Here is a 22641-nt window from a genome sequence, read left to right on the forward strand (position 1 = left end):
TTAAGAAGGACAATTTGTTCAAACAATAAAGGAACACTTCAGTCCTTCAGTTTATCACAAACTTTCAGAATCACCACATTTGGTGATGCACTCTGTTCACTGGACAGGAAGGGTATGAAAACTTACCTGAAAAGTAACTCATAGCTAAAGCTGTCAGACAAATGTAGTGGAGTAAAAGACACAGTACTTGCTTTTGTGATGTTGTGGAGTAGAAGTATAAAATTACATTAAATGGAAATACTCAAGTAAAGTGCAGGTACCTTGAGTCCAGTACTTGAGTAACTGTACTTCATTACATTCCACCACTGACTGTAGTACGTGCAGTTATGGTTTCAATGTAACAGCCTGTTGCTTGAATTGTAATTTTATGTAGTGAACACAGACAAGTGGAGTGAGACAAACAACGAAATGTCCCAGTGCTGTTATACTAAATATATCAGCTCTCCTGGAACATCATCCATCCAATCAAATTAGTGAACTGGAACTAACTGTTGAATAGTGCAACATTCATTCACCCCTGCTGAGTTTCTGCACAGTTACTGATTAAATATGAAACAGAACTGCGCAGTGATATCCTGAAATACTGAGTCACGCTTCGAATACAGTTCTAGTTTACATAATTTTATGTTCAAATTATGTCAAAATATTACTTAAGAAATAAAACACAGCAGACTGTACTGTTATACGAAATGAACAAGTGTGTTATTCTGCTTATACCACAACTATTTGCCAACAATTACAATGATTAATTTATTAATGAATGGCACATGGCAACAATATATTCATTCTCTTATCATTCTCTCTCTCCTCTGTCTCACTCACGCACACACACAATATTTCATTTTATGGAGTAAACAGAGGAAACTGAAAGCTTTCTACTTTGTTCAACAACAATCCTGGAGATTGAGAGCATGTTGGAATTGAAGAGTCTGAGACACTGGCTAATGATAATGATTATAGATTTAGACATTTATGTCATTGTAAAGCTGTAACTGTCTTCAAATCCGCACAATTCTGTTGCTCCAGTCTATTTAATAGCCAGTGCTACCACACTACTGTCACACCAGCCACGCGATATACTACCTCACTGATCATGGTCACTAATCAGACTAAAGGGGAAGTAAAGGTGGAGCTCATTCACGAACAGAGTTCTTATATCCAGTAACCATATTAACCACAGTCCCTCCTGTCTGAAGCCTTGCTGAAATTCTCTGTGAATTCAGTTGTGGATTTACTGATAAATCATCTGTTCCACTGTTTTGTGTTTATCCATCAGTTTATGGTTTTTGAAGATCATATTCTCTTTAAATCCTGTTTTCTGGATTTCTCTGTCTGCAGTTCTTTAATAAGTCTGCCGTACTGCGTCTATAATGCACTCAGCCACAGAAGCACTGGGCAGCAACACTGTGACTGCTGTGCTGAGAGACTTCAGAGCTGCCCACTGTGGCAGTGGCACGGCGATGTGGAGGATCAGCAGCAGTAGCATGCAGTGCTGACAGACACAACAACATGCTCTCGACTCTCAGTTCTTCCAGTTCCTGATTACTGCTGAATGTAGGCTGGAGTTCACTAGTACACTCGTATATAGCTCAGGAACAAACAGTGTGTTTCGGTGAAGCCTGTAATTTCTTTTAATCCCTGTAGCTGCTTCTGATTGGAGATAAAAAGGAAATTAGGGTTGTTGTTTTTTTTCAGATGAGGTAGTGTGAGCTTGATTGTTTAAATTATTTTTACACCTCACAAAAAAGTGTATATTATGCAATCGATTTGTAATAAATATTTTAGTTTTTTTTTTTTATTTTACATGAATCACTATTTCACCAAGGGTGGCACGGTGGTGTAGTGGTTAGCGCTGTCGCCTCACAGCAAGAAGGTCTGGGTTTGAGCCCCGTGGCCGGCGAGGGCCTTTCTATGCGGAGTTTGCATGTTGTCCATGTGGGTTTCCTCCAGTTTCCCCCACAGTCCAAAGACATGCAGGTTAGGTTAACTGGTGACTCTAAATTGACCGTAGGTGTGAGTGTGAATGGTTGTCTGTGTCTATGTGTCAGCCCTGTGATGACCTGGCGACTTGTCCAGGGTGTACCCCGCCTTTCGCCCATAGTCAGCTGGGATAGGCTCCAGCTTGCCTGCGACCCTGTAGAACAGGATAAAGTGGCTACAGATAATGAGATGAGACTATTTCACCAAATTGAACTAAAATGTTCAAGTCTGATTGAAAGGAGTTTAAATTTTTTTTTTTACATTTGGTGAACCATAAATATTAATATTCTGATTTGCATCATGTTGCAGAATTAAGCCAAGTCAAAAATTAAACAACACGGATGATAGAGGGTTAGGATTGAATAAGTTATTACTTCTTCCTAATCCTTTCTGAACATTGTTATGTTATTGCCTTGTGGCTACGCTATTCTGTTTGTTTATGACGATGTTTTGATTATTGCATTTTTTATTTAAATTTTTATTTTTATATCTTCTTTATTGTTCAGAATAAAGTAATCAATCAATCAATCAATCAATTTAAATTAAGAGCTTTTGTTTTAACTTAAAACTTTAAGGTATAACTACATAACTTTTTTGAATGAAATGTGCTGTAAACCTCCTTGTCCTTTGACTTTTCACTTTTTCAGAAAGGGCTTGTGGTAATGGAAGTGAACAGATAAAGAAATAGAGGTGAGAGTTTGAGACAGGACCGAATTAAATCATCCTCTTCACAGAGAGCACGGCCAACTGGACTCCTGTGGACTGCTGACTAAAGCACAGGTTCTTTACCCTGGTCCTGGAGAACCCACTGTCCGACACATATTAGTGTTCTCTGTGCTCTAACACACCTGATCCAGACGATCAGCTCATTAACAGCTCTTCCTGAGTTAAAGTGATTGTGTTAGAGCAGGAAAAGCACTGAAATGTGTAGGACAGGGGCTTCTCCGGGACCAGGGCTGGGAATCTGTGGACTAAAGCTGTGGTATAAAGTGCAATATAATTTAATCTAGAAATGTTATGAAGGAAAAGGATTTAAATATTACCTTTCTTGTAACAGAGAACTGCAGTTACTATCGATCCGACAGCAATAAGACATGCTGAAACAGAAACACCGACAACCCACCTCCAAGCATCAAAGACTTTACCTAAAATGAGAGTAAGATTAGTGTTAGAGATATTTTGAAGAAACTGTGCAAGAATTTGTGAAAAATTGATAACTATTAAACACACACTTACAGACAGAACTGTAGCAAAATAACCAATAGATATACAGGAATAAAAATAATGCAAATATAATGTGTTCATCATGCTCATGCTTCATCTTTAATCACCTCATCTGTGATGATGACAGTAGAATCTTACATTATAAATATAAGAGCTTTTAATCATAGACACTTACGATTAATGATGACCTCTGTCTCCATCATGTGATGTTCTTGTAGAAGTCTGCAATAATATCTGTTGGAGGCGCTATAATCATAAACAGTGATGCGGCTTTTCACACTGAAGCCCTCAGTGTCTCTGTGTATCTGTGTATCTTCAGCAGGCAGAGCGGCTCCTTCTCTGTCCAGCCACACAACCTCAGGTTCAGCTTTCCAGCCTCTGGACTCACACACTAGATTAATCCCTCCTGAGTGATCATAACTCTCCATCCTGATCACTGGGTGGCTTCCCTGAGCTACAGGCAATCAACAAAGTATTGCTTTAAATATATTGAAATCATGTTCAACTGTTAACCCCCATAGAGGTGATTATTTTATGCTCATTTTCAGTTTAAAGAGTGTTCTTGATATGGTCAAAGAGAATACTATTATGTGAGACACTAAATATAAAATTGAACAAATTTCACTGATTTCATCAAAATCATCAACCTGTGTACTAGATCCCATATCTACATGTTTTTCAAACCGATAATACCAGGAGCAATCGAACCTCTTCTAAAAATAATCAATTTGGGACTTCCGGTTAAGCAATGTAGTGGACGGACATGTGGGAGTTACCTCCGTATAATTTCAGGAATTTTTGTTAATTACGTCTTTCTTTTAAGTTTATTTTTGGCGTAACAATTTGTTTTAATTAGCGTCGCGTTGAATCTGCACAGGAATTAGTAAATCAACTCGAGCAGGTGGGAAAAGTCAGGCACAACAGACGCTTTCCTTCTCCGGAGGTGAAGCTAGCAAGATGGCATCCGGGTCTTCCCCTCTCACATTGGAAATGCTCATTATTGAGCTGGAAAAATCCAGGAGAAGCACGACTATGGAACTCACCGCTTCTTTGAACGTGGCTCTCGTCCCAATTCATTCAACTCTTGAGTCCATCACCACCACCGTGGCCGAACATACCTCTACAATTTCGGAGATGGAAATGGCCCTCTCGACCCAGTCAGATAACATTACGAGCCTGGAGCAAGAAGTAGTGGAGCTACGGTCCAAGCTGACCTCAATGACGGAGGAACATGGTTCGCTCCAAGTCGCTGTGGAGGACTTGATTTCTCATTCAAAGCGCCAAAACCTAAGAGTGATTGGCCTGCCTGAAGAGATTGAAGGTAACAACCCGAGACAATTTATGGCAGATTTATTCAAGGAAGTAGCTGGAGACGCTACAGGTGGGGAGTCCAGGCTCCCCACCTGAACTGGACCAGGCCCATCGTAGCCTCAGACCCAAACCTCGTCAAGGATCTCGTCCTGTGATAGTACGCTGTAACCGTTACATTGAAAAAGAGAGAGTGGGCAAAGGAACACCGCGATATGACTTATCAGGGTCATAGCATCAAGTTTTATGAGGACTTTAGTGCTACAGTGGCGAAGAGGTGGGCCGCGTTCAACCAGGTGAAATCCTCGCTCTTTCGGAAAGGGATACGGTTCGGCATGATCTACCCTGCCCTGCATCACCTTCAATGGTGTGAATCATGTCTTTGACTCCCCGGAGCAGACGGAGCAGTTTTACCAAGAATGCATATGTGACTCATGAAGATCGGACTAAACAAGTGAAATGACCACCAATGTACTTGACTTTATGCATCTTTCGGGGCTGTGAGGGAAATTTAATGGACGAACATTATTATTCTCTGTGTTTCTCATGTTGAGCTCAAGTGGCCTAGTGTACTGAGAAAGATGTTTTTCCCATGTTGTAATCGCCTTTCTGTGGCCTTGGTGGTGATAAGCAGGGTGTCTGAGTTCTCCATAATTATGCATCCGCCTGCACATACCAGAGCACGCCAGGTGCACGCTTTAACAAAGCTTCATAGAAAATCTTGAGCCAATCATGTGAAGATGAAAGCAGTAAGCGAATGCCTTTAGAGTATAATAGATAACAGCCACTAAAATGCAACTCAGAGTGCGCATACTCTCGGCATCATTGAAGTGGTGTCTTCTTCTTTTCTTCTTCCTCTTTCCTTTCCTATTTTATGTCTGTTTTATATGATCTACTATAATAAATAACTGAAAAGACAACTGCTAAGCGTTCTGAAGTGTTTATTAGAAGTTTCCATTACAAGTTGGCATCCCTGGGTGGGCCCTACGCGTCTGATCCTCGGACGACGGAACACTCCCAAGGCTACGGTGCATAGCTGAGAACTCGGACGAGAGACCAGACCGTCAGGGCTCACCGAACCAGTAAGTGATAATTTTGCATTCTTGTGTAAAGAAATTAGTGGAAACCATATTTAAAGACGGATATAAGAGATGGACAGAGATTGTCCCAGTCAAGGAAGACTGATATAAGAGATGGACAGAAGTTTGTCCGAGCCCAGGAGGACTGCTAAGCTGTGGTACCATCAATATGTTTGCAGACAACGGATAAAACACAATTTTGAGACAATAAACCGCGAGTAGTTTATTGGGTTGTGTAAGAGAATTATCCGCCTAAGTGACGACTGGGTAATCGCTCGCCTACTTGAGGAGGGGAAGTACGGGTGCGTGTCTCGACGGACTCACGTTCAGCGATTCGTAACTGGGAAAGAATTGAATCTTGCTCCCTTTTTTCTGTGTGAACAACTGGCCCATCGTAGGAACGGGATAGAGAGGTTCGATCACGAAATCGCCAAGACACACCGGTGTGCACGCAAAATATTGATGAATTAACAGAGTACTGTCCTCCTCCAAATTCTGAAGCAGAGAAATAGATTTGTACACATGCGTGAGTTGTCTTTGAGGTTGTTATGCTAAATGATACCTACTTTAATTTAAGGCAAATATCAGATAAATTGTTAACTAATAAGAACATACCTAAAGGATTATTGTGTCGCATTTTTGGACATAGTCCAACTTGTTCTTCTTGTGATCCTGATAAAGAAACTCAGCCATTGTTGTCATAACCTATTGATATAACAGTGTACAATGAGGAACAGAAACAGTAAGTTAGGGAAAGAAAAGAAAAAGCAAGCAAGTGTGAGGCTACATGTGCTATAATAAGAATTGGATGTTCCTATGACAGCCCAAACATCCAGTTTATGAAAACCTCATATGGCGAGGATTATTTGGCACAGTTTGACATATGGGTAAAGGACTTAGGATTCCCTGAGAAGGGCAGTTTTAGTCCCAAGCAGATAGAACAGTTAGAAGAAAAGTTGAAACGGAAGGGAAAAGAAGAGTCTGCAGATAATGTTAAGTTCTTAGGGGACTGGAGGGCGTTTTCTGCTTGGAAAGAAGAAACACTTAAGAGAGAGTACAAAAGAGAGAAACGACAGGCAGGGCTCTCACCCTCTTCTCAGTGTTTGAAATTTCAGATGGACCCTGACCTGGAGTCTGACCCACCACCCCGACACACTGTCTCCTCAGCAAGGCGGAGCATCATTCCCACAAGCACTTCACCCACAGAAAGGGGGAGAAGTCGAGACAAAGAAAAAAAACCTGAGCCTCTGGAATCTCTCCCAGCCTACCAGCTGCCTCCAGCGTCAGAGCTTCTCCTCGCTTCTCCATCACACACGAGATCCGGTCTTGCATATGGGGACAGAAGAGACACCCTCCTGGACCTGGCCGCATGCTCACCAGTACGGGCCGTAACCTAAAGTCTGAAGTCCTTCATCTTCCAATGGTGGAAGTGATTGGAGCTGACAGCGTGATTCTAGTCCACAGACCCTGGACGACAGCTGACATGAAGGAAAGCATGGCTTCTCTTCCCAATGTGAGAGAGGTAGGAGGAAAGAGATTTGGTAACGAACTGTTGATGTTTTGCAGAGAATTCTGACCGACCACCCATGAACTTCGCCACCTACTCATGACCAAGATGGGCATAGATTGGAACAAGGTTTCCAGAGAGTGGCCAGAAGCTGACCAGCAGATGGTAATAGTGAGTACAGAAATACCCTCACTGCTCTCTGTGCTCGTCTGATCAAAGCTTTTTCCTTGAACATAGACATGACTAAGATCAGTATGTGTAAGCAAGAAGATGGTGGTGTCAGCGTTTCTCGCCCGTCTCACCGCCGTGCATGAGAAACACAGTGGCCTGACCAGGCCCATGAACCTGGCTGCAGTGGAGGGCACTCCTGAGCCTCACCAAGATCGAGCAGTACACTGTGCATGCAGAAAGGCTGCTGAAAGAGAAGGAGAAGACAAAGTCAACACAAAGAGACCAAGACCTACATGCCGCCACTCTCACTCTTTTCCAGACTGTTCAGCCTGGGCAAAGAGGAAGAGGTCAAGGTAGGGGCCGAGGCAGGATGACCTGGGGTGACTCGTCCTGGATAAAAGGCGCAACCTGCTACAACTGCAATCAGAAGGGACACATTGCTCAAGATTTTCTCCACAGTAGCAGCCAGAGGCCCCGTGAGGAGTACAGCAAAGCAGACTGATGGGTGGACTCTGGGAACGGGCCCCACACAGAGAACAGGGGAGGTAACACACACACACACCTGATGATACACATACACAGGAACATTCACACAATGTTAAACACATTAGTAGCAGCACCTGCATGCAACAGCAAGACTACACAGAAACACCCGATACACCAGTCAAGATAGATACACCTGAAGTTGCATTAAGTTTGTTAAAATACACAACTCCCTTCTCTAAACTCCCTTGTATGCCCCTCACTGTATGTGGGCATGTGTTGATTTTTTTTTAGTAGATTCTGGAGCAGGACACTCAGTCATACAACATGGGGTACTTCCAGTAGACCCACCACTCAGCTCAAATTAAATTCAGACGATGGGCATCTCAGGACGACCTGTAACCGAAACTTTCTCAGTCAACCTCCCGTGTAAAAGCAAGGGAGGAATAGTTATGTCCCACTCATTCCTCATCTCACATACATGTCCAGTAAATTTGTTAGCACATGATTTAATGTGCAAATTAGGAGTAAAATCTCACGTCCACTCCAGATGGACTAACTACTGAAGTAAGTGAAATGTGCGGTGTGCAGTATGGGTTTGGAAGCCCCCTGTATGTGCATGTCTGGCGGCTCTGCTCAGATCAACTCACACAAACTCCCAAACACCTTGTACAGCTCGCACACTTGAACACCTCATCAGTTGACACAGATTACAGTGGGGCAAAAAAGTATTTAGTCAGCCACCAATTGTGCAAGTTCTCCCACTTAAAAAGATGAGAGAGGCCTGTAATTTTCATCATAGGTACACTTCAACTATGAGAGACAGAATGGGGGAAAGAATCCAGGAAATCACATTGTAGGATTTTTAATGAATTAATTGGTAAATTCCTCAGTAAAATAAGTATTTGGTCACCTACAAACAAGCAAGATTTCTGGCTCTCACAGACCTGTAAGTTCTTCTTTAAGAGGCTCCTCTGTCCTCCACTCATTACCTGCATTAATGGCGCCTGTTTGAACTCGTTATCAGTATAAAAGACACCTGTCCACAACCTCAAACAGTCACACTCCAAACTCCACTATGGCCAAGACCAAAGAGCTGTCAAAGGACACCAGAAACAAAATTGTAGACCTGCACCAGGCTGGGAAGACTGAATCTGCAATAGGTAAGCAGCTTGGTGTGAAGAAATCAACTGTGGGAGCAATTATTAGAAAATGGAAGACATACAAGACCACTGATAATCTCCCTCAATCTGGGGCTCCACGCAAGATCTCACCCCGTGGGGTCAGAATGATCACAAGAACGGTGAGCAAAAATCCCAGAACCACACGGGGGGACCTAGTGAATGACCTGCAGAGAGCTGGGACCAAAGTAACAAAGGCTACCAGCAGTAACACACTACGCCGCCAGGGACTCAAATCCTGCAGTGCCAGACATGTCCCCCTGCTTAAGCCAGTACATGTCCAGGCCCATCTGAAGTTTGCTAGAGAGCATTTGGATGATCCAGAAGAGGACTGGGAGAATGTCATATGGTCAGATGAAACCAAAATAGAACTTTTTGGTAAGAACTCAACTTGTCGTGTTTAGAGGAGAAAGAATGCTGAGTTGCATCCAAAGAACACCATACCTACTGTGAAGCATGGGGGTGGAAACATCATGCTTTGGGGCTGTTTTTCTGCAAAGGGACCAGGACGACTGATTCGTGTAAAGGAAAGAATGAATGGGACCATGTATCGTGAGATTTTGACTGAAAACCTCCTTCCATCAGCAAGGGCATTGAAGATGAAACGTGGCTGGGTCTTTCAGCATGACAATGATCCCAAACACACCGCCCGGGCAACGAAGGAGTGGCTTCGTAAGAAGCATTTCAAGGTCCTGGAGTGGCCTAGCCAGTCTCCAGATCTCAACCCCATAGAAAATCTTTGGAGGGAGTTGAAAGTCCATGTTGCCCAGTGACAGCCCCAAAACATCACTGCTCTAGAGGAGATCTGCATGGAGGAATGGGCCAAAATACCAGCAACAGTGTGTGAAAACCTTGTGAAGACTTACAGAAAACGTTTTACCTCTGTCATTGCCAACAAAGGGAATATAACAAAGTATTGAGATGAACTTTTGTTATTGACCAAATACTTATTTTTCACCATAATTTGCAAATAAATTCTTTAAAAATCAGACAATGTGATTTTCTGGATTTTTTTTCCTCATTTTGTCTCTCATAGTTGAGGTATACCTATGATGAAAATTACAGGCCTCTCTCATCTTTTAAAGTGGGAGAACTTGCACAATTGGTGACTGACTAAATACTTTTTTGCCCCACTGTATATGAAAGAGGAAGATTTGCATTGCACAGCACATGTTCACCAAGGGCAAGATGTAGAGTTTAAAAAGACTTGGTTTGCAGACCCCCATGCACGTGAAAGATTGAGCCTCAAAACTATGTATCGGTCTAAACATTATTGCGCTGTGCAGGTCCATTTTACTTGTTGTCCGAACAACTGCATCAATGTTCATCGCAGTGTTCTCAAACATGTTATACGCGGCCTCGTGTCAGAGGACTCTGAGGTCGGCTGCTGCCAGCATGATTTCTTTGACATCATTAATTCCATACCCCATGTCTCATTAGCAAATCCACGATCTGCCCATTGGAAAGGCAAGTGGGTCAAAAAGTGCACAGTCAATGGCAATGAATGGTCCCAAACAGAGGACCCTAGTGTGTTGTTTTGCCAAGGGTTGGGGTCTACAAACAAAGTCATGCTATGTGTGTGCATGTTAAGCACAGTGTAATATTAGCCACTGATGACCGGGATCCTGGGGACCCCAGCCATAGTGGCCTGTTTGTCTCCGTTTCCACAGGCATAACTCCAGCAGAGGTGCACCCCAAATTGGCGGGAGTTCCAAATTCCGTTTGGGCGAAGGGTAAACATGATGTAGGCCTAATAAAGAATGCTGAACCAGTGATCACCCCCAAATCAGATTTCAGGCCTAAACAGACCCAGTACCCACTCAAACCAGAAGCAATCGCAGGTATAAGACCGGTCCTTGATTTGTTGCTGAAGGCAGATGTAATTGTCCCTTGCCAGGACTCTCCAGTGCGCACTCCTATTTTCCCAGTTAAGAAGGCAAGAAAACCGTCCCAGCCCGATGAGTGGAGGTTTGTCCAAGAACTGCAAGCAGTCGATGCTGCGGTTGTCCCGCGCACATCTGACGTCCCTAAAGAGCGCTCTGCAGACCACACCCACGCTGGGACTGCCTGACCCCAATAAACCATTTGTTCAAACTGTAGATGAAAAGAGTTTCATGACCTCTGTTCTTTTGCAGAAACATGGGGATAGATTAAGACCTGTAGCCTACTTCTCCAGCAAACTGGACCCAGTGGCAGCTGGACTTCCTGTTTGCCTGCGTGCAGTTGCTGCAGCTGAAAAGGCGGTAACTGCTTCCAGAAATATTGTGGGGTATTCTAACCTCACCCTTTTGGTCCCACATGCTGTCTCCCTGCTTCTGTTGGAGAAAAAGACGTCACATTTGTCAGCACAGAGATGGTTAAAGTATAACACTGTCATACTTGATATGCCTAACATCATTGTGAAACATTGTTCTGTTCTGAATTCTGCCTCTCTTCTCCCTACAGAGGATGATGGAGAACCACATGACTATGTTGCTCTCACTAACGATTTTTGTTCTCCCAGGGCAGACTTAAAGAGCGACCCTTTAGGAAATCCAGACATGGTCCTCTATGTGGATGGTTCAGCCTCCAGAGACGGGAAAGAACAAAGTAGGTTTTGCCGTAGTGTCAGATCACGAGGTCCTCAAGGCGTCGTGTCTGCCCTCAAACCTGTTGGCGCAGGCCGCAGAGCTCTGTGCCCTTATCGAGGCATGCAAATTGGCTGCAGGGCAATCTGTCAATATTTTTACAGACAGTAGGTATACATTTGGCATTGTGCACGATTTTGGCACCATTTGGAAACACAGAAATTTTCTCACTAGCACAGGATCTCCCATTGCACATCATAAACTGGTCTCTGAGTTGTTGGATGCTATTCTACTCCCTAGAGCCATTGCTGTAAGTGTGCTGCCCATACTAACAATACTGATCTTGTGTCTCAAGGAAATGCCAGGGCGGACGCAGCAGCTAAGTGTGCAGCCTCAGCTTCCAATTCACCCTCTAACCTTGCTTTTCCTCAGGTTTCTACCTGCTGTTTACAGCTAGCAGACCTTCAGAGCGCTGCCACCCAGGACGAGAGACGAGTCTGGAAACAGGCCAGCTGTATCTTTGCAAACTTGGTCTAGGTTTGTCCCTCGGGCCATCCCTGTCTACCAAACACATGCTCCCTTTCTATGCAAAATTGGCACATGGGCTCATCCATGTGTCAAAAGGGGGGATGGTAGCAGAAGTAACAAAGAGATGGTTCACAAAGGGGTTTTCAAATTACGCTGTGAAATTTTGCAAGCAATGCTTGATATGTGCACAACATAATGCAGGTCAAGGTATCAAACTAACTCAAGCAGCACACCCAATACCAGACAAACCATTTGATCATCTCCAAATGGACTTCACTGAACTGACACCTAGTGAAGGGAAAAGGTATTGCCTGGTAATAGTTGACGTTTTCAAAATGGGTTGAAGTATTCCCCACAGCTAAACAAGACTCAGAGGCGGTAGTCAAAGCACTCCTGAGAGATATAATTCCTAGGTGGGGTATACCTAGCAAAATCTCAAGTGACAATGGAACACCCTTTGTTAATGCAGTCCTAAAGAAAATAGGAGCATTCCTAGGGATAGACCTGAAACAACAATGTGCCTACCATCCTGCCAGTGTGGGAGCAGTAGAGAGGGAAAATGGGTCCCTTAAAAAATAAACTAAGCAAAGCTTGTGCAGAAACAGGGCTAGGATGGACAAAGGTCCTCCCTGTAGTACTCACACAAATGAGGATGCAAACTAGGCTTAAACATGGGTTAAGCCCATTTGAAATTCTGTTTGGACGAGTACCCAACACGGGGATAGGGCCAGCCCAAGGAACACTGCCTAACACCAGACTGTGTGATGATGCAATGTTGAATTACTGTGCAAGGTTGTCCTCTGCTTTGAAATCTATCCACAAACAGGTAAAAGAAGCACTTCCCAAGCCTGCTGAGGGACCTCTGCATGATCTACAACCAGGGGATTGGATAGTGGTGAAGGACTTCCGACGAACCAAGTGGAACAAGCCACGGTGGAATAGCCCATTCCAGGTCCTGCTCACAACCCCAATGGCAGTGAAGGTCATGGGCAGAGTGACGTGGATCCACGCTAGCCACTGCAGAAGGGTTCCTGAACCGACTGAGCAAGAGGAAAAGAAGGCCTATGTGACCCAGATGCTGACTAAAGCTCGCGAGGAAGAAAGGCATCACTGCATGGAACAGTGCGAGTATCACATCAATCACGCATGCACCCTCAATAGAGAAGAGTATTTCAGTGTCTAGCCGATAGATAAGTCTTAGGGTTTCGAGTTTCCTCCAAGTCCTGGTGAGGTGGGACGAGGGCTGATAGGGCGTGCCCGCCCTCTGAGCACCAACAAACGTCAAGAAGGACAAGGGTTAACTCGGTAACATCACTGAGGCACTGAACAAGATGCGCAAGGTTGCTGAACAATTACGAGCAGATGAACATGGAGGAGTCAGAGACAGCTGGTGGCGTTGGTTTAGTGGATGGAAGACTCTGATTCCATCCACCATACCGGTCCTGGGCTTAGTGATTGTGATGCTATGTTTGCTCCCTGTTTTCTGTCAATGTTGTATGTCTGTGTTTCAGAGGCAGCTGACAAATATTGGTTACCAGATGGTGAAAATAGACCCAGACAACTTGCCTGACTGGCCTCCAAACCCACGCGAAGACTATAACCCACCGTTCGATGACATCAGCACAGCTGACATGAAATTAGCCCTAACTTAAAACACTTTCATTTATGGTTGTTTCCTGTTCTATTATTCCTGATCTATGTATATAGCTTGCTAGCATGTCTGTGAAGATTCTCAGTGATCCAGGTCATGGTAAACTGTGGGTGGTAAAAGAGAGCAACTGGACTTGCTTGAAGATTCTTGAAGACGTTTCACCTCTCATCCGAAAGGCTTCTTCAGTTCTGTCTGACTGGTAGGGAGCATCAGGTATTTATCCTCTCATGGATGAAAAGCTCATCTAAGGTGTCACTGAGTCATCCTGTTGGTGTGGGTCACTGGGGGCTGGTTGTGAACGGCCTCGAGAGTCGTTAGGATGATCAATGGATTGCCCGTTAGGGTGATCAATGGAATGCTGATTCGCTCTGTCCTCCTGTGAGTCACTGAAAACAGCTGGGTTTTGGTGTGCATTCAGTTGTCTGGGAAGTGTGCCAAGGACTGCATTGTAGGTGGCTGATAAATGATGTCTTAGGCTACATCCACACGACAATGGCAACGAGATGTTATTTAAAAATATATCGCGTCCAAATGGGCAACGATCAGTAAAATATCAGGTCCATATGGCAACGCAACGCTTGCTGAAAACGATGCAATACACATGCCACACCTCTGGGGCGCTGTAAGACGGTCCCTTCGGAGACACCAGAACAATAGAAGAAGTAAGGACACATGCGCATAAACTATTATGCGCGAGACTTCATATTAGCCACAAAGTCAGGAAAATCTGTTCGTAAAATTACATTATAATGACCAAATACAATGAAAAGTATTTTTCCAGTCTCACCTGGGAAAGGTAATCCCATGTGATCTCGTTTGGACAGCAAACCTGTTGGTACAGTTAAACGCAGCTAATCTTTATTCTCTGCTTTGACCTATCCAATATGGCGGCGAGGATGACGCATGATTCTACGCGGAAGGCGGCGTCTTTAATGGTCCGGAATAAATTGAATGCTACACGTTGATGGATTAATTTGTTGTTTCTCACCTGTGAAAGATAATCCCATGTGATCTCGTTTGGACGGTAAACCTGTTGGTACAGTTAAACGCAGCACATGAATCTTTATTCTCCGCTTTGACCTATCCAATATGGCGGCGAGGATGACGTATGATTCTACGCGGAAGGCGGCGTCTTTAATGGTCCGGGATAAATTGAATGCTACACGTTGATGGATTAATTTGCTCTTCTACGCCCTTTTTGAGGAATGTATTGTAGGACTTAAACCAATATCTGAAGAGGTGAGATCGCTCCTTTTTTTCCCTATTTTTGCTGGTGGGATTGACTCTGCCCTAAGGGCAGAGTCTCTCTCTCTCTCCCTCTCTCTCACTTTGCACCATTACACAATAAATATTCACAGTGAAAATATTTTGTAAGCGCGTTTCATGAACCAAGTTATAGGATTTGTTGACAACTCGCATCGAGTTCGTTACACTTCTACCCGGCGTGAAGCACTCACAGTCATGTGGTTGTGACGTCATCGTAAACAAATCCGTTCTACTCATCCAGACGACTTCACAATGGCAACGTTGCCAGATCTTTCCACTCTGGAACCCGTTCTCAAAAAGATTGCGTTTTGGGCACCCAAAACGCCGGTGCCGTGTGGACGCCAGGCCTAAACGATAAGCAATTGTATCGGAGTCACCTGAATCCGTTGCCGTGTGGACAGGGCCTTCGACCCCCACCTCTGTTCAGTGATGGCCATTCCAGGTTGACAAAAATGGCTTCTTTAACTCCCCGTTCATACCAACAATCCTCTCTGGCTAAAATGCATACATTGCAATCCTGAAATGAGTGTCCTTTGTTGTTAAGATGAAGGTAGACAGCAGAGTCCTGGCCTGAGGAACTGGCTCTCCTATGTTGAGCCATGCACCTGTGAAGTGGTTGTTTTGTCTCCCCAATATACGACAATGTAACAGGACAACGTAGTGTATGCCATTCAGTGCAGTGAGGTATGCACGGACTATATTGGGGAAACAAAACAACCGCTTCACAGGTGTATGGCTCAACACAGGAGAGCCCCATTCCTGCGACCCGTCCAACCGGCCCCCCCAACGGGGGGGGGGGGGGGGGGATGTCACTCTTGCCTGCATTCAAAACTTGAGAGCCCTGCATTACCATGTGTGTAGAACATTTTATATCAGGTTAGAATGAAAGCTCTGTGCACCTGTTATTTCTCCTAATACTTTTTCTCACTCAAGGCCATTCAGTTATAAAAATCCCATAGATCCAGATCTGGCCTTGGCGTACTCAACATTCAACAAGTCCGTAAATTGGCGTAACATGGACAGAACTTTAGTCGAGATAGAAAAGCTTTTAAGAGGTTGCATGGTCTGGCACTACTCCGTACAGCCTCCTGGTACATACACAAGCATGTCAGCATTTAAGTCTAGGCTGAAAACATATCTGTTTAGTCATGCCTTTTGTTAATGGTGTTTATGAGTAAGGTGTAGATCTGGAGGGTCCTCAGACAGAGTGTTTTGGTAAACTGGGATGTACTGATGCTGTCAGTCCCCACTCGCTTGCTCACTTGAGTTTGTTGACGGTGTAGTCGCTGGCTGCTTTATGTCCCGGGGCTCCCTCATGCCTGTGTTACCTTCTGGCTCTCCCCTTTTAGTTATGCTGTCATAGTTTTGCCGGAGTCCCTGCTTGTACTCAGTGCAAAACTTCTGCTCCTCGGACCTGCCTGATCCATCCTGATGCCCCATGTCTGGTTGGAGTCTCATCACATTGCTCCTGTAGAAGACGGCCTCATATGGACAGTTGAAAGTCACACTTGGAAGACACTCTGGACACTTACAGTAATGCTTTTATGGCTGAGGACTACAGGTGACTTGCTAACTTTAGGACTGTAATTGTCATGAATAGTTTTGCACTCAAGTTTCCATTAATGAAGAGTTTATAACATCAACGAAACTGACTTCATGTTAAAACTGTTAATGTTATAGTCATGTTGTCTGTTGTTGCCCAAATGAGGATGGGTTCCCTTTTGAGTCTGGTTCCTATCGAGGTTTCTTCCTCATGTCATCTGAGGGAGTTTTCCCTTGCCACCATCGCCACAGGCTTGCTCATTGGGGATAGATTAGGGATAAAAATGGCTCATGTCTTGGGTCATTCAGATTCTGTAAAGCTGCTTTGAGACAATGTCTATTGTTAAAAGTGCCATACAAACAAACTTGACTTGACATGTCATACTTTGCAACTCTACTGCACTACAAAAAAAAAAACAAACGTCAAATGGCAAATGTGTGAATGTTAAAATGTATATCTGGATGTGGGCTTTGGATGCAATATATTTTATTAGACCTGATGCTTGGCAGACTAGCAGCATGTTTGCTATGTACTGATAATGTAGATGAGGCTAAACACCATAAAATATGCAAGCTCTTGGTCCTGGCTTGTTTATTACTGCTAGAAGCCAGTGTTTGAGCTTACCTATGTCATAATAAGGTATTTTTCTTTATCGGGAATTTCCCATATCGTTCTGGCATACACTAAATCTGCCTCGAAATATTGGCAGGCATCTGTACTTTTGGAAACCTTTAGCATTTCTCCAGCATATTTAGAAGTCCCAAATACTAAATACAGTTAGGTCCATAAATATTTGGACAGAGACATTTTTCTAATTTTGGTTCTGTACATTACCACAATGAATTTTGAACAAAACAATTCAGATGCAGTTGAAGTTCAGACTTTCAGCTTTAATTCAGTGGGTTGAACAAAATGATTGCATAAAAATGTGAGGAACTAAAGCATTTTTTTAAACACAATCCCTTCATTTCAGGGGCTCAAAATTAATTGGACAAATGAAATAATTGTAAATAAAATGTTCATTTCTAATACTTGGTTGAAAACCCTTTGTTGGCAATGACTGCCTGAAGTCTTGAACTCATGGACATCACCAGACGCTGTGTTTCCTCCTTTTTAATGCTCTGCCAGGCCTTTACTGCAGCGGTTTTCAGTTGCTGTTTGTTTGTGGGCCTTTCTGTCTGAAGTTTAGTCTTCAACAAGTGAAATGCATGCTCAATTGGGTTGAGATCAGGTGACTGACTTGGCCATTCAAGAATATTCCACTTCTTTGCTTTAATAAACTCCTGGGTTGCTTTGGCTTTATGTTTTGGGTCATTGTCCATCTGTATTATGAAACGCCGACCAATCAGTTTGGCTGGATTTGAGCACACAGTATGTCTCTGAATACCCCAGAATTCATCCGGCTGCTTCTGTCCTGTGTCACATCATCAATAAATGCTAGTGACCCAGTGCCACTAGCAGCCATGCATGCCCAAGCCATCACACTGCCTCCGCCATGTTTTACAGATGATGTGGTATGCTTTGGATCATGAACTGTACCACGCCTTCGCCATACTTTTTTCTTTCCATCATTCTGGTAGAGGTTGAGCTTGGTTTCATCTGTCCAAAGAATGTTCTTCCAGAACTGTGCTGGCTTTTTTAGATGTTTTTTAGCAAAGTCCAATCTAGCCTTTTTATTCTTGAGGCTTATGAGTGGCTTGCACCGTGCAGTGAACACTCTGTATTTACTTTCATGCAGTCTTCTCTTTATGGTAGATTTGGATATTGATACGCCTACCTCCTGGAGAGTGTTGTTCACTTGGTTGGCTGTTGTGAAGGGGTTTCCCTTCACCATGGAAATTATTCTGCGATCATCCACTACTGTTGTCTTCTGTGAGTGTCCAGGTCTTTTTGCATTGATGAGTTCACCAGTGCTTTCTTTCTTTCTCAGGATGTACCAAACTGTAGATTTTGCCACTCCTAATATTGTAGCAATTTCTCGGATGGGTTTTTTTCTGTTTTCGCAGCTTAAGGATGGCTTGTTTCACCTGCACAGAGAGCTCCTTTGACCGCATGTTTTCTTCACAGCAAAATCTTCCAAATGCAAGCACCACACCTCAAATCAACTCCAGGCCTTTTATCTGCTTAATTGAGAATGACATAACGAAGGAATTGCCCACACCTGCCCATGAAATAGCCTTTGAGTCAATTGTCCAATTACTTTTGGTCCCTTTAAAAACAGGGTGGCACATGTTAAGGAGCTGAAACTCCTAAACCCTTCATCCAATTTTAATGTGGATACCCTCAAATGAAAGCTGAAAGTCTGGACTTTATGTACATGCCCATTTTATAACTATAACTTGAATATGTTTCAGTAAACAGGTAAAAAAAAAAAATTGTGTCAGTGTCCAAATATGTATGGACCTAACTGTAGTTCAGGATGTCAGAGTATCCCAAATGTGGTAGCTGGTATGTTGTACACCTTTCAAGTGAAATAAATACATTTGTGGGAAAATTAAGAAAAAGTCGTCTTTATTTTTACCACGTACACTCAAGCACAACAAAATTCCTCCTCTGCATTTCACCCATCTGAAGCAGTGAACACACATACACAAGTGAGCAATGAGCACACATACCCAGAGGGGTGTGCAGAATAAATAATTAATAAATTCATAAATAAATAAATAAAATACAAACCCGATTCCAAAAAAGTTGGGACAAAGTACAAATTGCAAATAAAAACGGAATGCAATAATTTACAAATCTCAAAAACTGACATTGTATTCACAATAGAACATAGACAACATATCAAATGTCGAAAGTGAGACATTTTGAAATTTCATGCCAAATGTTAGCTCATTTGAAATTTCATGACAGCAACACATCTCAAAAAAGTTGGGACAGGGGCAATAAGAGGCTGGAAAAGTTAAAGGTACAAAAAAGGAACAGCTGGAGGACCAAATTGCAACTCATTAGGTCAATTGGCAATAGGTCATTAACATGACTGGGTATAAAAAGAGCATCTTGGAGTGGCAGAGGCTCTCAGAAGTAAAGATGGGAAGAGGATCACCAATCCCCCTAATTCTGCGCCGACAAATAGTGGAGCAATATCAGAAAGGAGTTCGACAGTGTAAAATTGCAAAGAGTTTGAACATATCATCATCTACAGTGCATAATATCATGAAAAGATTCAGAGAATCTGGAAGAATTTCTGTGCGTAAGGGTCAAGGCCGGAAAACCATACTGGGTGCCCGTGATCTTCGGGCCCTTAGACGGCACTGCATCACATACAGGCATGCTTCTGTATTGGAAATCACAAAATGGGCTCAGGAATATTTCCAGAGAACATTATCTGTGAACACAATTCACCATGCCATCCGCCGTTGCCAGCTAAATCTCTATAGTTCAAAGAAGAAGCCGTATCTAAACATGATCCAGAAGCGCAGGCGTCTTCTCTGGGCCAAGGCTCATTTAAAATGGACTGTGACAAAGTGGAAAACTGTTCTGTGGTCAGACAAATCAAAATTTGAAGTTCTTTATGGAAATCAGGGACGCCGTGTCATTCGGACTAAAGAGGAGAAGGACGACCCAAGTTGTTATCAGCGCTCAGTTCAGAAGCCTGCATCTCTGATGGTATGGGGTTGCATTAGTGCGTGTGGCATGGGCAGCTTACACATCTGGAAAGACGCCATCAATGCTGAAAGGTATATCCAGGTTCTAGAGCAACATATGCTCCCATCCAGACGACGTCTCTTTCAGGGAAGACCTTGCATTTTCCAACATGACAATGCCAAACCACATACTGCATCAATTACAGCATCATGGATGTGTAGAAGAAGGGTCCGGGTACTGAACTGGCCAGCCTGCAGTCCAGATCTTTCACCCATAGAAAACATTTGGCGCATCATAAAACGGAAGATACGAGAAAAAAGACCTAAGACAGTTGAGCAACTAGAATCCTACATTAGACAAGAATGGGTTAACATTCCTATCCCTAAACTTGAGCAACTTGTCTCCTCAGTCCCCAGACGTTTACAGACTGTTGTAAAGAGAAAAGGGGATGTCTCACAGTGGTAAACATGGCCTTGTCCCAACTTTTTTGAGATGTGTTGGTGTCATGAAATTTAAAATCACCTAATTTTTCTCTTTAAATGATACATTTTCTCAGTTTAAACATTTGATATGTCATATATGTTCTATTCTGAATAAAATATGGAATTTTGAAACTTCCACATCATTGCATTCTGTTTTTATTTACAATTTGTACTTTGTCCCAACTTTTTTGGAATCGGGGTTGTAAATAAATAAATATACTTGTGAGTAAAATATATAGTTCTGTGATGCCTGCATATTTCAGCTTTTGGATGTAATGCGATCTGTTGGAATAACAAATTATTAATTTCAGAAAGCTTGTACTGAATGCAGTCATCTCGATTTTCATTATTAACTTGCGGCTATGTTTGTTTGTTTGCCCGGCAATATGGCGGCTTCTGTGTGATAAACATACATCTGTGACATCAGTGAAAAGCCCCAATTGTTGAGCTGTGGGTTCATCATGATGACATCTTGGAAAGCTAAATTTTGAGCATGCTTTAAGTTGACAGATAAGAAACTTGACTCCTTGGAACGGGCAAAAAGAATTCACAAATTACTCCACCCATTATGCCAACAAACAGTGGCATTATTTAGGCCCTAACACTTGGGGCTATAGCCCCCGGTATTTTGAGCCTAGCTCTGGGTATTTTCACCCTCAAATAAGTGCCTGGAACTCCCCACTAGTCAGACAGAACTGAAGAAGCTGTTTAGATGAGAGGTGAAACGTCTTCAAGAATTTCAAGCAAGTCCAGTTGCCTTCTTTAGCACCTATTAATTTACTATGACCTGGATGACTGAGAACCTTCACAGAAATACGCTCAAAGTAAGAAATTAATAGAAAACAACTGACTGAAACAGATCGGAACTTGACTCGCAGTGTCCAAAGCCGGGGGGGGGGGAGGGCATCAGTGAGCACTACACAGTGCACATCAAAACATTTTGGTAACCGCCAACAGAAAGAAAGAAAGCACAACTTTATTCATCACACACTTGTGAAATTTCCTCTCTGCATTTAACCCATCTGAAGCAGTGAACACACACATGCACACACGTGAGCAATGAGCACACACACACACCCAGAGCAGTGGGCAGCCATGCTAACAGCACCCGGGGAGCAGTCGGGAGTTCAGTGCCTCGCTCAAGGGCACCTCAGCCCAAGGCCATCCCATATTAACCTAACTGCATGTCTTTGAACTGTGGGGGAAACCGGAGCACCCGGAGGAAACCCACACAGACATGGGGAAAACATGCAAACTCCACACAGAAAGGCCCTCGCCGGCCACTGGGTTCGAACCAGTGACCGTGCTAACCACTTACACCACCATGCCACCCTGAAGAAGAACATTCAGAACTGATTAGAAGATGACTTAAAAAAAAAGTCCACTATTGTTGGATTTTTCAAGATGAAAACAGATGGTAAGTCAGTCATCGACAGTGGGTGTGTATATTTAGAAAGTATCAACAATGTAACCTATCGAATTATATTGAAGCACAAAAACCTCTCTGTGTAGCTGGGTTATGTTGAATTTATAGCGTAGGGTCTGTATGATTAGTGTGCCAGGCAAGTTCAAAAGTTTGAGTGGTTTAATGAATACTGTATCTACAGTGGTGGTCTATTTGCCCCAACTAAGTTTATTTAACAGGTCAACAACATTTTGTGTTCATGTATGTTCACAAATGTTGAGTGCATTCATTGTTGCCGACAGAAGCTACGGTTTACTTCTAGAGCAGGCTAAATTTTCTGTTTTGCCAATTGTTTTTTGATTGGAATACTGTGTTTGTTTTTTTTCTGCCGCTTGTGCCTGCTGAATACTACGTTTATTTTCTGCTTATTAGGTGCGTGCTACTCTTTGTGTTTACCTGGTTTTTACATCTGCTTTCCTACCAGAAGGGATTTGCCCAAGGTTGCCAACTGTCCCGTATTGTCCGGGACATCACGATTTATGGGCAATTTTGATTTGTCCCTTCAGGGACAGCTCCAGTCCCGTATTCCAATCACAGCCTCGTCGCACCAAAACTCACGCAAACTCACGGTTGTTAGTAGTGATGGACCGGTGTGTGTGTGTGTGTGGGGACTGG

The 22641-nt window shown here is 43.3% G+C and overlaps 1 protein-coding gene across 4 annotated transcripts in view; it reads right to left on the reverse strand.

Annotated features, from left to right (window-relative positions):
* The window catches only part of LOC132870071 (butyrophilin subfamily 1 member A1-like), a 138757-nt gene that overhangs the window by 63382 nt on the left and 52734 nt on the right, over positions 1–22641 (reverse strand). For all 4 annotated transcript variants that reach the window (XM_060903878.1, XM_060903794.1, XM_060903729.1 and 1 more), the window contains 2 exons: positions 3380–3658; positions 3024–3125 (listed from right to left, as the gene is read on the reverse strand). In XM_060903878.1, the coding sequence (XP_060759861.1) occupies positions 3024–3125; positions 3380–3658 (381 nt within the window). The remainder of the gene's footprint in view (positions 1–3023; positions 3126–3379; positions 3659–22641) is intronic.

The sequence above is a fragment of the Neoarius graeffei genome, chromosome 1, assembly GCF_027579695.1.
Source record: "Neoarius graeffei isolate fNeoGra1 chromosome 1, fNeoGra1.pri, whole genome shotgun sequence".
Lineage (NCBI taxonomy): Eukaryota > Metazoa > Chordata > Actinopteri > Siluriformes > Ariidae > Neoarius > Neoarius graeffei.